At 42.5% G+C, this 16,316-nt stretch overlaps 1 protein-coding gene across 2 annotated transcripts in view; it reads right to left on the bottom strand.

The window, feature by feature from the left end:
• Positions 1-764: 764 nt before the first annotated feature.
• LOC131363756 (A disintegrin and metalloproteinase with thrombospondin motifs 14) overlaps positions 765-16,316 on the bottom strand; it is a 99,793-nt gene continuing 84,241 nt past the window's right edge. For both annotated transcript variants that reach the window (XM_058406600.1, XM_058406601.1), the window contains exons 16-22: positions 12,129-12,292; positions 10,924-11,089; positions 10,644-10,776; positions 10,169-10,373; positions 9,545-9,674; positions 8,697-8,774; positions 765-2,574 (exon numbers count right to left, since the gene is read on the bottom strand). In XM_058406600.1, coding sequence (XP_058262583.1) covers positions 1,760-2,574; positions 8,697-8,774; positions 9,545-9,674; positions 10,169-10,373; positions 10,644-10,776; positions 10,924-11,089; positions 12,129-12,292 — 1,691 coding nt within the window. In that variant the 3' untranslated portion in view covers positions 765-1,759. The remainder of the gene's footprint in view (positions 2,575-8,696; positions 8,775-9,544; positions 9,675-10,168; positions 10,374-10,643; positions 10,777-10,923; positions 11,090-12,128; positions 12,293-16,316) is intronic.

Below are 16,316 nucleotides of genomic sequence, written 5' to 3'. Positions count from 1 at the left end.
AGATCAGTAACAGATCAGCATCAGATCAGTAACAGATCAGCATCAGATCAGTAACAGATCAGCATCAGATCAGTAACAGATCAGCATCAGATCAGCAACAGATCAGCATCAGATCAGTAACAGATCAGCATCAGATCAGTAACAGATCAGTAACAGATCAGCATCAGATCAGTAACAGATCAGTAACAGATCAGCATCAGATCAGCATCAGATCAGTAACAGATCAGCATCAGATCAGTAACAGATCAGTAACAGATCAGCATCAGATCAGTAACAGATCAGTAACAGATCAGCATCAGATCAGTAACAGATCAGCATCAGATCAGTAACAGATCAGCATCAGATCAGTAACAGATCAGCATCAGATCAGCAACAGATCAGCATCAGATCAGTAACAGATCAGCATCAGATCAGTAACAGATCAGTAACAGATCAGCATCAGATCAGTAACAGATCAGTAACAGATCAGCATCAGATCAGTAACAGATCAGCATCAGATCAGTAACAGATCAGCATCAGATCAGTAACAGATCAGCATCAGATCAGTAACAGATCAGCATCAGATCAGTAACAGATCAGTAACAGATCAGCATCAGATCAGTAACAGATCAGCATCAGATCAGTAACAGATCAGCATCAGATCAGTAACAGATCAGCATCAGATCAATAACAGATCAGTAACAGATCAGCATCAGATCAGTAACAGATCAGCATCAGATCAGTAACAGATCAGTAACAGATCAGCATCAGATCAGTAACAGATCAGCATCAGATCAGTAACAGATCAGCATCAGATCAGTAACAGATCAGCATCAGATCAGTAACAGATCAGTCAGGCACGTCTTTTCATGATGTATACATTTACATGAATCTAAAACATAATAAATATTAACATTTAAAGCTCTCAGTCATGTATATACAGAACTGTACAATACACAGTGAAGGTTAGAGTTAACACAGCCGCCATCTTCTGTTCCACTTAGGATCGCTTTGTTATGATAACAGCTGAATATGTTCCTAATGCCAGATTTACACTTTTTATACAACATTACTTTTAAAATCTGAATTTTTTTTTGTTATCTAAAGAATTCCAGATAAAAATCATGCATTGAAATAAATTTCACAGGTGACAGGAAGCTGCAGGCTTCAGCACACGGTTCGAGTCATGATTCAGCTCGCGGTCCACGGAGCTGTACGAGTTTTAACTGTGATGAACATCTAAATAAATCTGATGTATGAAGAGTCAGGTCCAAACTTCTGAGTCTATTACTGAGATTCTATTAATAATTCAAACGCATCTTGATGCTATTCGGTCGTGTTGATGTGAGCAAAAGAGCTGATGTGCTCATTAAATAAAACATTACTTGGAATTAAAAATTAGCAATAACATAACTCTTTCCAAAATCAGACAAACAGTAGGGGTTAAAGCCATTCCTGCCCCTGGACTCCTGCCCTGCTCCTCCCCCGTGTGTCATACTCATCCCAGAATAATCTAGTAGTTCTGAAACACTCAGAGAAAAACAAAGTCGCTGAACTTCACCATGTTATTCATAGTAGTTAAAAAATAACAGCACCGTTTAATGTGGTAGAGGATTATGGGTAATGTAGTTTAGACAGGTGTGTGTGGTGTCACCCTGCAGGTTAGAGATCTGAGGTAACCCAGAACTGGCACAGAGAGTTTACATACAAACAAACAAAAGAGTCACATCGGCACCATGCAGTCAGCACCATTACTAAACAGCAGCGTGTCACTTCCTGATCATGTGACCACCATTAGGTTCCTATTAGAAGAGTCTAGCTCGCCTTCCACTGCTGTCGGGACTAAAGTGCTGTTGTGAGGTTTGGCTTTCTCCGTCTTCTGCTCCAAGTCCTGAGAAGGCCGACGGGTGTCACTGATGCTAGTGCTAGTGCTAACATTAGCGCTCAGCTCCGGAGGTAGAGGTGAAGTAGACAGTGGAGATGTCTGGGAGGAAGCGTGCTCAAGGCTTGGGATGGACGTAGCTGTAGTCAGACTCTGAACAGTGGAGTTCGGTTTGTTATCTTTAGCATTAGCTGTAACAGAAGGTGAAGTCGGAGGAACAGAAGGTTTAGGTCTGGATGGGAGGGGATTGAAGGAATCTAGCTGCACTGAGGAGGAAGTGTATAAAACAGGTGCTGCTCTGGTGCTGGTAGTGTTGGTGGTGGTAGTGGTGGCAGTGTTGGTAGTGTTGGTGGTGGGAGTGGTGGAGATGGTGGTGGTAGTGGTGGTAGTGGTGGCAGTGTTGGTAGTGTTGGTGGTGGGAGTGGTGGAGGTGGTGGTGGTAGTGGTGGTAGTGGTGGTAGTGGTGGCAGTGTTGGTAGTGTTGGTGGTGGGAGTGGTGGAGGTGGTGGTGGGAGTGGTGGAGGTGGTGGTGGGAGTGGTGGAGGTGGTGGTTGGAGTGGTGGAGGTGGTGGTTGGAGTGGTGGAGGTGGTGGTGGTTCCCAGTTTCTTATTACAGGAATCACAGCACAGCTTATTATATCCAGGAATAGAACAGTAACGGTCCGAAACCTCCATCTGACAGAATATCGATTTATCATGAAGACACGGTTCATCTGAGAGAGAGGGAGAGAGAGAGAGAGAGAGAGAGATTAATATGTAGAGTTTAGATATTCAGTTTTAACCCTTTATGTCACAGTGCTCCTGAATTCTGGATTCTGATTCAGTTAGAATGTGTTGATTTATTTTCTATAACAGCTGGAAATCATGCAGCTGCATATCACATGTTTAAGTTCCTCTTGAGGTTTAAGTTCCTGAAGTTTAAGTTCCTGAGGTATGGGGGGCGCTGTAGCGTGAACGTGATGCGGACGCGTTTTTAGTGAGCTCCTCGTGGGTGAAATTTCAGCTAAATAGCAACCAGACCCAGAAATTTATTTCATTTATTCTTTCAGTGTGAAATGATTTGTGAACATACACTGACACAAAGTTAGTGGACATTGTGTGTATAATGGCAGCTCCTGGCAGCAAACGAGGCGGCATAGAGATGCGGGCTACCACAGCTAACGTTAGCTCGGCTACTCACTCTCAGCTGAAATGTTCAAACAATCGCTCGAATCCATGAAAAACGACATTTGTGTTAAGATTGAGAGTGCGGTTAGTGGTCTACAATTAGACATAAATGGTGTTAAAAAAGAGCTTGTGAGGTGGCTATTGCCACAATACAGCAATCGCTTAGCTCGCAAGAGGAGTGGCTGAGAGCCGTTGAGGATTCGGCGACGGCCGCGAGTGATACTATCGTGTGCCTTGAAACTACCGTGGCCAAACTTCAAATCGAGGTTAATGCTCTATCTTTAAAGTGCAAGGATCTCGAAGGCAGATCACGGAGAAATAACATCAGACTGATCGGAGTCGGTGAAGAAGAGGGCAATCGTCCGACAGAATTTGTGTCAGACTTTCTCCGCAACCTGTTGAACCTTGAAGAGAAGCCGCTGCTCGACCGAGCTCACAGGTCACTTCAGCCAAAGCCCAAACCCGGTCAGCCACCCAGACCCTTCATTGTTAGGGTTCACTTCTACCACATCCGTGAACAGATTCTCCAAACTCCATGCCAAAGTGGAAAGCTGACCTACAAGGGAAAACCTGTCTTTCTCTTCCCCGATCTTACAGCTAGCGAGGCCAGGAAAAGAGCGGCGTTTGGTGAAGTGCACAAATATCTGCGGAATGTTCAAGGAGCTCAATTCGGCTTTCGTCACCCTGCCAGATTTCGTATCACTCTGCCAGGTAACACGGAGCAGCTTTTCACGGATCCTCAGAAAGCAATGGAGTAAAAAGCACTCAGGCAGCCGACATGAACGGAACTGCAGTCTCACTTTAGAAGATGGGAACTCCTGATATGTTCTATTTGTGGTCTTTTGAGGACAGTGTCCACTCTGCAGTGCTGTAAGGTACTTTACTTCTGTGATGATCTTGGAAGGATCACACTTTATCTTGACCAGGGTGTTTTTTCTATTTTATTTCTAAAAATTGCTGTTTAATTCCTCAGCATGCGTTGATTAGTGCGATATTTTTATTTTATTATTATTATTATTATTATTATTACTATTATTGTAATCATTCTTTATCTATTTGTTTATTTTATTTTTACTCCTTTTAACCTTCACTTTTTTAACAATTTTGCAAAATAATGCGCTGGTCTTTAGTTTGTCTATAGTTAACTGGATAGACACCTATGTTGTGGTCTGTGTACTAAATTTATGTCTCTTCACCTGATGATACGCTTAGTTTAGGTTTCGCGTATCTGAGACGCTAAGTTTATCGTCTGTGTTTTCTTGTCTTGTATGGGGTCTCGCATACACCTAATTCGGGGAGGTGTTGGAGCGGGTGGGGGTTACGGGTTTGTTGCTTTTCAGAATCTTTTGTTTTATTTTTTTTATTTCTCTCCTTTTCCTATTGTGGTGGCTATATATTACGCATTGCACAATCCATTCTTTTTGCTCATTTTCAATATCACTGTACATGTCTCCAATATTTTTCTCTCACCTTTATGTCTATAAATAGAGTCATTAATTTTCTAAGCTGGAACGTAAAAGGTCTTGGCCGTCCTTCTAAGCTTAACAAAGTGATAACTCATCTGGATAGCTTACAAGCTAGAATTGCCATTACAATTACAATTGCAATTACAGGAAACCCATCTAAAGATTTCTGACCACACTAAATTGCGTAGAAGATGGGTCGCACAATCTTTTCACTCTTCATTTTCTAGTAGATCAAGGGGAGTTGCTATCCTTATCCATAAAGATATTTCTTTTAATCCCTCAGATGTGCTGTCTGACCGTAATGGCAGATACATTATAGTATCTGGGCTGCTGTTTAACACCCCTGTGGTTTTGGCGAATATCTATGCGCCTAACTTTGATGACGATAAATTTTTTACTAAGTTCCTCTCTGTTCTGACGAATTTGGATTCTAGTTATTTGATTATTGGGGGAGATTTCAATCTTTGCTTAAATCCTCAACTTGACAGAGCTTCTCAAAGAGGAACAATTCTCTCAAATTCTGCAAGAATAATAAACTTTTTTCTCAATGATTATGCTGTCACAGATGTTTGGCGATTTCTGAACCCATTTACTCGTGGCTATTCTTTCTTTTCCCATGCTCATCAATCTTTCTCCCGCATTGATTACTTTTTAATTGACAACAAGCTCTTACCATTGGTTCAACATTGTACTTACAATGCAATTGTCATTTTAGACCATTCTCCTCTTACTTTAGACCTGAGGTTTGAATGTAGATACACGCAGCGCCCACTGTGGAGACTGAATGTTCGCCTGCTAACTATTGAGGACTTTGTCCAGACTATTTCTTCCCAAATAGACTTTTTTGTCAGCGTGAACGCTACCCCAGATATAACATTCAGCACAATCTGGCAAACATTTAAAGCCTATATCAGAGGTCAAGTCATATCTTACATGTCATTTGAAAAGAACAAACAGAGAAGGTCTATGGCAGATCTGACGGATCGTATCTCGCAGTTAGAAAATCAATATATAAATAATCCTTCATCTATCATATTTAAAGAATATCTTCTCTTGAAAACCGATTTCGACACCCTTTCTACTGTTGCTACTGAAGAGATGTTGATTAAATCAAGACATGCTTACTATGAGTATGGGGAGAAGGCAAACAGGCTTTTAGCCCATCAGCTCAGACAATCCTCTGCTTCCCATATTATTCCAGCTATTAAAGCACACAATACCTTACTGTCAGATCATTACGAAATCAATAACTCATTTTTGGAATTTTATCGGTTATTGTATTCTTCTGAACAAACCTCTGATTATGAGGACTTTCATAACTTTTTCAAAGATCTCTCACTACCTCATATCAACACTGAGGCTGTGCAATTCTTAGATGGCCCTATTTCTTCAGAGGAGGATCACAACACTATTTCAGCCATGCAGTGTGGTAAGAGCCCTGGCCCAGATGGCTTTCCAGCTGAATTTTTAAAGAAATTTTCTAGACAAGTAGCCCCCCTTTTGCTAAATATGTACAATGAATCATTAGATCTCGCCTGCCTTCCCCAAACTCTGTGAGAAGCTTCAACATCATTAATTCTGAAAAAGGGGAAAGATCCCCATATGTGTAGTTCATATCACCCAATATCTCTTTTAAATGTTGATGTAAAAATTCTAGCCAAAATTCTTGCTTTACGATTAGAAACAGTTCTTCCTAGTATTATCTCCACTGACCAAACTGGCTTTATTAAAAACAGATTCTCATTCTTTAATGTCAGACGGCTATTTAACATCCTCTACCATCCCATGTCTTCATCAATACCTGAAGTTCTGATCTCACTCGATGCAGAAAAAGCTTTTGACAGGGTGGAGTGGGACTATTTATTCCACATTGTTCAGATGTTTGGTTTTGGAGCGAGTTTTATATCTTGGGTCAAGCTATTGTACAAAGCCCCACTTGCCTCTGTTCGTACCAACAATATCTCTTCTGCATATTTCCAGGTTAATCGAGGCACAAGACAGGGTTGTCCTCTGTCACCTCTTTTGTTTGCAGTCGTAGTAGAGCCTTTGGCCATTGCTCTGCGCCAAAATTTAAAAATAGCTGGTATAACCAGAGGAGGACGAGAGCACAAAGTTTCTCTGTACACGGACGACTTGATTTTATATATTTTTGACCCGTCTAAATCCTTACCTCATGTCCTCAAAATATTTGATGAGTTCGGAAGGCTCTCTGGCTATAAATTGAATTTACAGAAGAGCGAAATGTTTCCTATCAATAATGCTGCCCGGGGGCTCTCTACCTCTTCTTTCCCTTTTAAAGTTTCGTAATCGTTTACATATCTTGGAATACGTGTACTTAGTACATTTTCGAAACTTTTTACTGAGAATTTCCTTCATTTATTGGAACGAGTTGAACAGGATCTAAAGCGCTGGGCCCTGCTCCCATTATCAGTCGCAGGTCGAATAAATTATATCAAAATGAATGTGCTGCCTAAGTTCAGCTATCTATTTCAGTGTATCCCAGTATTTATTCCCAACTCATTTTTTCGTAAGCTGGATAGCGCTCTCACCTCATTTATATGGAATGGAAAACCTGCTAGAATGAGTAAAAGTCTTCTGCAACGTCCTAAGTCACTGGGTGGAATGTCTTTGCCTAATTTTCAGTGTTATTACAGGGCCTCAAATATTCACCCTATACTGCACTGGCTATATGAAGATCCTGGGGCCGACGCCCTATCATGGATAGCCATAGAATCTGCCTCATGTTTGTCTTCTTCCCTAGCAGCTTTAGTCTACACTCCACTTTCTTTTCCCTGCAACAAATTTGCTAAAAACCTGCTTGTAAGATCTACACTTAGAATCTGGAAACAGATAAGATGTCATTTCGGATGGCAAACTATGTCCCCCAAATCTCCTATTCATTCTAATCATGTCTTTAGTCCTTCAGTGATTGATAAGTCTTTTCCCTCTTGGCATGCTAATGGCATTAGGTAAATTAATGATTTGTACGATGAGGGTGCTTTTTGTTCATTTCAGCAGATATGTGAGCAATTTCATATTCCTAAGAACAATTTTTTCTGCTATCTCCAAATTCGTGACTTTGTGTGTAAAATGTTCCCTCATTTTCCTGCTCCGCCTCCATTTTCTCCATTTGATCATTTACTGGAGGACCCTCCAAGATGGAAAGGCATCGTATCGATACTTTACTGTAAAACTTTGGCCCCACTCTATACATCCCTCTGCCAAATAAAAGCTTTTTGGGAAGATGACTTAGAAATGGTTATTTCTGATGAGGACTGGGAATCAGTGTTATATAGAATACACAAGTCTTCAGTCTAGTGCAAAACATGGACTTCTGCAGTACAAAGCTGGACATCGAGTACACTGGACAAAGCTGAAATTATCTAAGCACTTTCAGCATATAGATCCTGTATGTGATCGCTGTAGGTTTATCCCAGCCTCTTTTTAGGTAAATCAATCTCTCCTTGCCCATTGATAGCCATTTTTGGAATAACTCCTGTATCGTATAATCTTACAAAGATACAGTCTGACTGTGTAGCTTTTATCATGCTGTTAGCCAAACGACTAATATTGCTGAAGTAGAAGGATCAGAGGCCTCCAACTCCAACACAATGGATTCATGATGTCCTCTTTTTCCTAAAGTTGGAGAAAATCAAACATTCTATAAGAGGCTCATCTCACCAGTTTAATAAAGCTTGGGGCCCTTTCACGAAATATGTCAGGGAACATGTTTCATTGTCGGACATAGACTGAATCTTAGTTCTAGCATTTTTTTTGTTGTTGTTGTTTTTCTTCAGCAGTTAAACTCTATTGTATCATACTGATTGTGCATTTTCAGTGTTTTCCCAAGCCACACCAGTCTTGCTTTTTTGTTTCCTTTTTGTTTTTGTTTTTTTTGTTTTTGTAATTTTGTCTTAAAATTCATAAATAAAGTTTAAAAAAAACAAAAAAAAACAAGTTCCTGAGGTATAAGTTCCTGAGGTATAAGTTCCTGACCTATATTGATGGTTGTTTTCGGAGCTTGTTGAGCTGTTGATGGTAAAATATCAGGTTCTGTGAGTTCCTGTTTCTGGTGTTTGATGTGTGGTGGAAACATCATGAAACCAATAAAATGAGTCTAGTCTTTAGTTACTGACTTTAATCTGTAAAAACTGGAGTTAGCGACATGAGCTTTTGCGAGTGTACTGCTGTTAGTCACTCACTTGAGATCTTATTGATGTCTCCATCAGCAGTGTCGTTATCCCATGAGTCTGCAGGAGGGGAGGAGACTGACGGCTCTCCTGAAAAACATGTCACATGGGATTTAATGTCAATCCGCAATATAGTTAATAAATGTTGTTCATTCAGGACCACGATGGAACTCTTCATCATCCCAACAAATCCAGAAGAAAATGAGAACAACATGTCCTCCTAATGATAAGATGTGTTCAGGTCTGATCACGGAGCTGGACAGAGCAGAGCAGACGTCCAGACGCTTGCTGGAGAATCCGTCCTTCTTCCTCAGAAGTCACACTCACATGTAAGGTGTAAAATAAAACACGGCTGCAATCCAGCAGGGATTCATGTGTGTATGAAACACAGCTCTGAACTCCATCACTTCCACACCTGAGCTTCTCAATCAGAAGGTGTGCTCATGCTTTTCTACCGTTTCCATAGTAACGGCTCCTTCACACGGCCCTACAGCAGACGCACTACATGAACACATTAAAACTGATCTCTTAAAGTTTTCTGTAATGTTTATTTTGTTCATTTACGTTTCATGGAAGGAGTCTCCAGTTTCAGCTGTAACTTTCTGTTTTCTAGCATGTTTCTTATATTTTCGAGGATCCTGACTATAAGAAGACTACATTAGGACTCCCTGGAGATGTACAATAGGCTAGTTTAGTGTTTGTCCTGTTAGAGTTACTGCAGACTGTAACGAGGAGCTTCATACAGAACTATGCTTCATTATAACAGCTTATTACCACATGACCATGAAAACATTAATACTGTGCTGTGAGTCTCTCTCTCTTTCTCTCTCACTCTCTCTCTCACACACACACACACACACCTGGACATGGTGAGAGTTTGCAGATGGACACACTCTCAGGTTTTTCATCTTCACACTGAGCCGAGGTGTTTTCCGAGGATCTGCACACAACCTGACGCTGTTTAATTCCCTCACCACACGTCACTGAACACTGCAGAATGAACAACACACACACACACACAAAGACACACACACACACACACACAAAGACACACACACACAAAGACACACACACACACAGACACGCACACACACACAAAAAAACACACATACACACACACACACAAAGACACACACAGACACGCACACACACACAAAAAAACACACATGCACACACACACAAACACACACACAAAGACACACACACACACACACGCACACGCACATGCACACACACACGCACACACACACACACGCACACACGCGCACACACAAAGACACGCACACATGCACACACACACACACGCACACACACAAACACGCACACACAAAGACACACACACACAAACAAACTTTTGTGAGGTATTTAAACTGACTTGTGTCACACTAATATAGAAGCTTTAGTTCATCTCACTCGTCTCTCTCTCTCTCTCTCTCTCTCTCTCACACACACACACACACTCACACTCACACACACACACAGACCTGTGACCAGACTCCGGTCCTCCACTGGGCGGGGCAGGTGCTGTTACACACTCGGTGTGTGGGGGGTTTGTCTGAGCTGCAGTATTTGGAGTGTAGGATTCGGTGTGTTCCATTGTGGTGAGGCTGAACACACTGAACCACACGGAACTGAACACCCAGTTTACCACATGATTTACTGCACACACTCCACTCCTCTGTTAGCCACCTGTACACACACACACACACAACCATATATGAGCTGGCAGACAGATAGAGAGGTAGACAACCTGGATGAAATACAGACAAACAATCAGACAGACAGACAGACAGGCACAAGGTCAGACACTCAGACAAACACACAGACAGATAGACAGACAGAAAGTCAGACTCTCAGACAGACACTCAGACAGAGAGCCAGACATACAGACAGACATACAGACAGAGAGAGACAGTCAGACAGACATAGAGGCAGACAGAGAGAGACAGTCAGACGTACATGGGTGGGCTGCACTCGTTGACATTGCAGCGTTTGCGGATAGGTTTGGGTCTTTTGCTGATGTCACACAGTGTTCTCTGTACCAAATGGCCATCACTCTTCCTTCTACAACCATACTTAGCGTACTGCACACCTACACACACACACACACACACACACATTAATTACGCTCCCTACAGGCCGAGCTGCAACAGTAGATTCCAGAGAACTCTTGAGGAACTAGCATGAAGAAGATCTAAACACTTCTTAGAGGAGTTTCTGCTACACTACACACACACACCTCCTCCACAGGGCTTGGTGCACTGTGTCCAGCTCTTCAGTGCCCAGTCGTAACTGTCCAGTTCAGATAACAGCACGTTGTTGTTGGTGATGATGGGAACCAGATCCTCATGGATGATGTATTTATAACTCAAACTGATCTTCCTGTCTTCTTCTTTAGGAACCACCTTCATACAGTAAACACACACACACACACACACGTCTGTGAGCACCATGAGCTGGATGAGCTTCGTCCTCTGAAGTCTGAAAGGTAAAGGAGATCTGCTTCTGACTGCAGGAGAGCTGCTGCAGTAGTGATGGAGGAGATGAATGGAGCTTGTAGAAGATTAAATCAGTCAGGTTTCTTTCTCTAACCCTGAGAGCTGCTCAGTCAGGATAATCGTCAGAAATTCTGAATTAAATTAAAAATAAATAACAGAAGATCATCATGTTTATGTTTTCCTGTATCTTTACGCAGTATTCAGTATTCAGCTTCTTTTATTTAGGTTCTGCAGCAGAAAAATGATCTAATCCCAGTGCTCCAAATCTCTTTAATATCTGATCAATATCTGATTTTCACAAAGAGACTCTAATCACATGTATCAGACTGTTCAAACATCAATCCACAACCAATCAGAACTCACAACCAATCAGAACTCACAACCAATCAGAACTCACAACCAATCAGAACTCACAACCAATCAAAACTGAAATTGAAATAAATAAATCAGTAATTAAACACATCCACAATCTTAATTCAACACAGATTCCAGATCAGCAGTCTGACCAATGAAATGGATTTGATCCAAATAATCCGGAATAATCAGCAATCAGAATCATCCTGTTAATCTAATCAATTTAACCAAAAATACCCTGAACTCAGAAGATCTCACACCATCATGCTCTACATCCTTCAGCTACACACAACAAATTAATATTAAATATTAAACAATTAATATTAAATAAACAATTTATAATCATTTTAATTACAATAAACATTATATCTAACATCACCCCACAGAGCTCCTGTGTCCAGTCAGAGAAACAGATACTAGTTTATTTCAGATCTTAATTAATTACCTGTGAACTATAAAATGAGAAGAAACAGAAGATAGAAGAGCTGAGATGATAAATGTATTAAACTTCCTCATGTTAAACACTGGGTATTAAATATGAGGGTGAGGGTTCAGGTGCAGGAGTCCTGCAGGTTTGTTGTGTTTCTCTCACCAGCACCACGATGCCTTCATTCAGAGGTCCAGCGCTCTTCAGTGTCTCCTTCTCTCCCTCCATGGTGTAGTTCCACTCCAGACCACTCTCAATGAACAGCTTGGATTTCACCTCGTCTCCCTTCCCATTCAGGATGAAGATCCCCGTCACCTGACTCTTAATGGCTGAGGAACACAAACATGGACAATTTTATAGAATTTATTTTCATCCAGACACTAAAACCTGTAACTTCTCCTGTTATTGTTGTGTCCATGTAGATGATTGAGTGTGTTGTTGTTGTTGTTGTGTCCATGTAGATGATTGAGTGTGTTGTTGTTGTGTCCATGTAGATGATTAAGTGTGTTGTTGTTGTTGTTGTGTCCATGTAGATGATTGAGTGTGTTGTTGTTGTGTCCATGTAGATGATTGAGTGTGTTGTTGTTGTTGTTGTGTCCATGTAGATGATTGAGTGTGTTGTTGTTGTGTCCATGTAGATGATTGAGTGTGTTGTTGTTGTGTCCATGTAGATGATTGAGTGTGTTGTTGTTGTTGTTGTGTCCATGTAGATGATTGAGTGTGTTGTTGTTGTTGTGTCCATGTAGATGATTGAGTGTGTTGTTGTTGTTGTGTCCATGTAGATGATTGAGTGTGTTGTTGTTGTTGTGTCCATGTAGATGATTGAGTGTGTTGTTGTTGTTGTGTCCATGTAGATGATTGAGTGTGTTGTTGTTGTTGTTGTGTCCATGTAGATGATTGAGTGTGTTGTTGTTGTTGTGTCCATGTAGATGATTGAGTGTGTTGTTGTTGTTGTTGTGTCCATGTAGATGATTGAGTGTGTTGTTGTTGTTGTGCCCATGTAGATGATTGAGTGTGTTGTTGTTGTTGTTGTGTCCATGTAGATGATTGAGTGTGTTGTTGTTGTGTCCATGTAGATGATTGAGTGTGTTGTTGTTGTGTCCATGTAGATGATTGAGTGTGTTGTTGTTGTTGTGTCCATGTAGATGATTGAGTGTGTTGTTGTTGTTGTGTCCATGTAGATGATTGAGTGTGTTGTTGTTGTTGTGTCCATGTAGATGATTGAGTGTGTTGTTGTTGTTGTGTCCATGTAGATGATTGAGTGTGTTGTTGTTGTTGTGTCCATGTAGATGATTGAGTGTGTTGTTGTTGTGTCCATGTAGATGATTGAGTGTGTTGTTGTTGTTGTGTCCATGTAGATGATTGAGTGTGTTGTTGTTGTTGTTGTGTCCATGTAGATGATTGAGTGTGTTGTTGTTGTTGTGTCCATGTAGATGATTGAGTGTGTTGTTGTTGTTGTTGTGTCCATGTAGATGATTGAGTGTGTTGTTGTTGTTGTGTCCATGTAGATGATTGAGTGTGTTGTTGTTGTGTCCATGTAGATGATTGAGTGTGTTGTTGTTGTTGTTGTGTCCATGTAGATGATTGAGTGTGTTGTTGTTGTTGTGTCCATGTAGATGATTGAGTGTGTTGTTGTTGTTGTGTCCATGTTGATCTCTGAGTAAGAATTTTCTCTCTGTCTGTCTGAACTCTGATCTATAAACTCACATCACAGCACACTGTTTATGTATTTGTAGTTTTATTTCTGTGGAATATCTGCTCCTGTTGTGACTGAGGTTATAGCAGGTTATAGCAGCTATAAACACCGGACCTTCATCAGACTCTGTATTCTCTCTCTGCTGGTGAAAATCCTTCAGTTCAGACACCGTGACATTTCACTGATTTTTATGATGATTGAGATAAAAAGCTCTGTGGAGGAGCCTGACTTGGAAAAACTGAAACTTTTGATTTATTCTCCAGAAATGAAAACACTTTCAAAATACTGCTGTGAGAAAAATACATTAATTCAAAAATAAATTCAGTGACGAGAAGAAAAGACTGACTTATGAAAAAAAAAACATGCTGCGAATCGGACACCGCCCACTGAGAGGACTAATGAGCTTTTTATCCAATTAAACAGTTGAACTACCCTGAAAGCTCGTTAATCATCTGAGGGAACATGCACTTACAGAAAATCATTCAAAAAGAGCAGCAGGTTTCAGCAGAAATGTTCATGTGATAGAAAAACAATAAATAATAATGTGATGATGAGAGGTCAGGAGGACGTGTTGGTCAGTGGAGTGTGATGAGAGGTCAGGAGGACGTGTTGGTCAGTGGAGTGTGATGAGAGGTCAGGAGGACGTGTTGGTCAGTGGAGTGTGATGATGAGAGGTCAGGAGGACGTGTTGGTCAGTGGAGTGTGATGATGAGAGGTCAGGAGGACGTGTTGGTCAGTGGAGTGTGATGAGAGGTCAGGAGGACGTGTTGATCAGTGGAGTGTGATGAGAGGTCAGGAGGACGTTGGTCAGTGGAGTGTGATGAGAGGTCAGGAGGACGTGTTGGTCAGTGGAGTGTGATGAGAGGTCAGGAGGACGTGTTGATCAGTGGAGTGTGATGAGAGGTCAGGAGGACGTGTTGATCAGTGGAGTGTGATGAGAGGTCAGGAGGACGTGTTGGTCAGTGGAGTGTGATGATGAGAGGTCAGGAGGACGTGTTGATCAGTGGAGTGTGATGAGAGGTCAGGAGGACGTTGGTCAGTGGAGTGTGATGATGAGAGGTCAGGAGGACGTGTTGGTCAGTGGAGTGTGATGATGAGAGGTCAGGAGGACGTGTTGATCAGTGGAGTGTGATGAGAGGTCAGGAGGACGTGTTGATCAGTGGAGTGTGATGATGAGAGGTCAGGAGGACGTGTTGATCAGTGGAGTGTGATGAGAGGTCAGGAGGACGTGTTGATCAGTGGAGTGTGATGAGAGGTCAGGAGGACGTGTTGGTCAGTGGAGTGTGATGAGAGGTCAGGAGGACGTGTTGGTCAGTGGAGTGTGATGAGAGGTCAGGAGGACGTGTTGATCAGTGGAGTGTGATGAGAGGTCAGGAGGACGTTGGTCAGTGGAGTGTGATGATGAGAGGTCAGGAGGACGTGTTGGTCAGTGGAGTGTGATGAGAGGTCAGGAGGACGTTGGTCAGTGGAGTGTGATGATGAGAGGTCAGGAGGACGTGTTGGTCAGTGGAGTGTGATGATGAGAGGTCAGGAGGACGTGTTGGTCAGTGGAGTGTGATGATGAGAGGTCAGGAGGACGTGTTGATCAGTGGAGTGTGATGATGAGAGGTCAGGAGGACGTGTTGGTCAGTGGAGTGTGATGATGAGAGGTCAGGAGGACGTGTTGGTCAGTGGAGTGTGATGATGAGAGGTCAGGAGGACGTGTTGATCAGTGGAGTGTGATGATGAGAGGTCAGGAGGACGTGTTGGTCAGTGGAGTGTGATGATGAGAGGTCAGGAGGACGTGTTGGTCAGTGGAGTGTGATGATGAGAGGTCAGGAGGACGTGTTGGTCAGTGGAGTGTGATGAGAGGTCAGGAGGACGTGTTGATCAGTGGAGTGTGATGAGAGGTCAGGAGGACGTGTTGGTCAGTGGAGTGTGATGAGAGGTCAGGAGGACGTGTTGGTCAGTGGAGTGTGATGATGAGAGGTCAGGAGGACGTGTTGATCAGTGGAGTGTGATGAGAGGTCAGGAGGACGTGTTGGTCAGTGGAGTGTGATGATGAGAGGTCAGGAGGACGTGTTGATCAGTGGAGTGTGATGAGAGGTCAGGAGGACGTTGGTCAGTGGAGTGTGATGATGAGAGGTCAGGAGGACGTGTTGGTCAGTGGAGTGTGATGATGAGAGGTCAGGAGGACGTGTTGATCAGTGGAGTGTGATGAGAGGTCAGGAGGACGTGTTGATCAGTGGAGTGTGATGATGAGAGGTCAGGAGGACGTGTTGGTCAGTGGAGTGTGATGAGAGGTCAGGAGGACGTGTTGATCAGTGGAGTGTGATGAGAGGTCAGGAGGACGTGTTGATCAGTGGAGTGTGATGATGAGAGGTCAGGAGGACGTGTTGATCAGTGGAGTGTGATGATGAGAGGTCAGGAGGACGTGTTGATCAGTGGAGTGTGATGAGAGGTCAGGAGGACGTGTTGGTCAGTGGAGTGTGATGATGAGAGGTCAGGAGGACGTGTTGATCAGTGGAGTGTGATGATGAGAGGTCATGAGGACGTGTTGGTCAGTGGAGTGTGATGAGAGGTCAGGAGGACGTGTTGGTCAGTGGAGTGTGATGATGAGAGGTCAGGAGGACGTGTTGGTCAGTGGAGTGTGATGATGAGAGGTCAGGAGGACGTGT

Source organism: Hemibagrus wyckioides, linkage group LG13 (genome assembly GCF_019097595.1).
Source record: "Hemibagrus wyckioides isolate EC202008001 linkage group LG13, SWU_Hwy_1.0, whole genome shotgun sequence".
NCBI classification, from domain to species: Eukaryota; Metazoa; Chordata; class Actinopteri; order Siluriformes; family Bagridae; genus Hemibagrus; species Hemibagrus wyckioides.
This window is presented reverse-complemented; position numbering and strand designations above follow the sequence as displayed.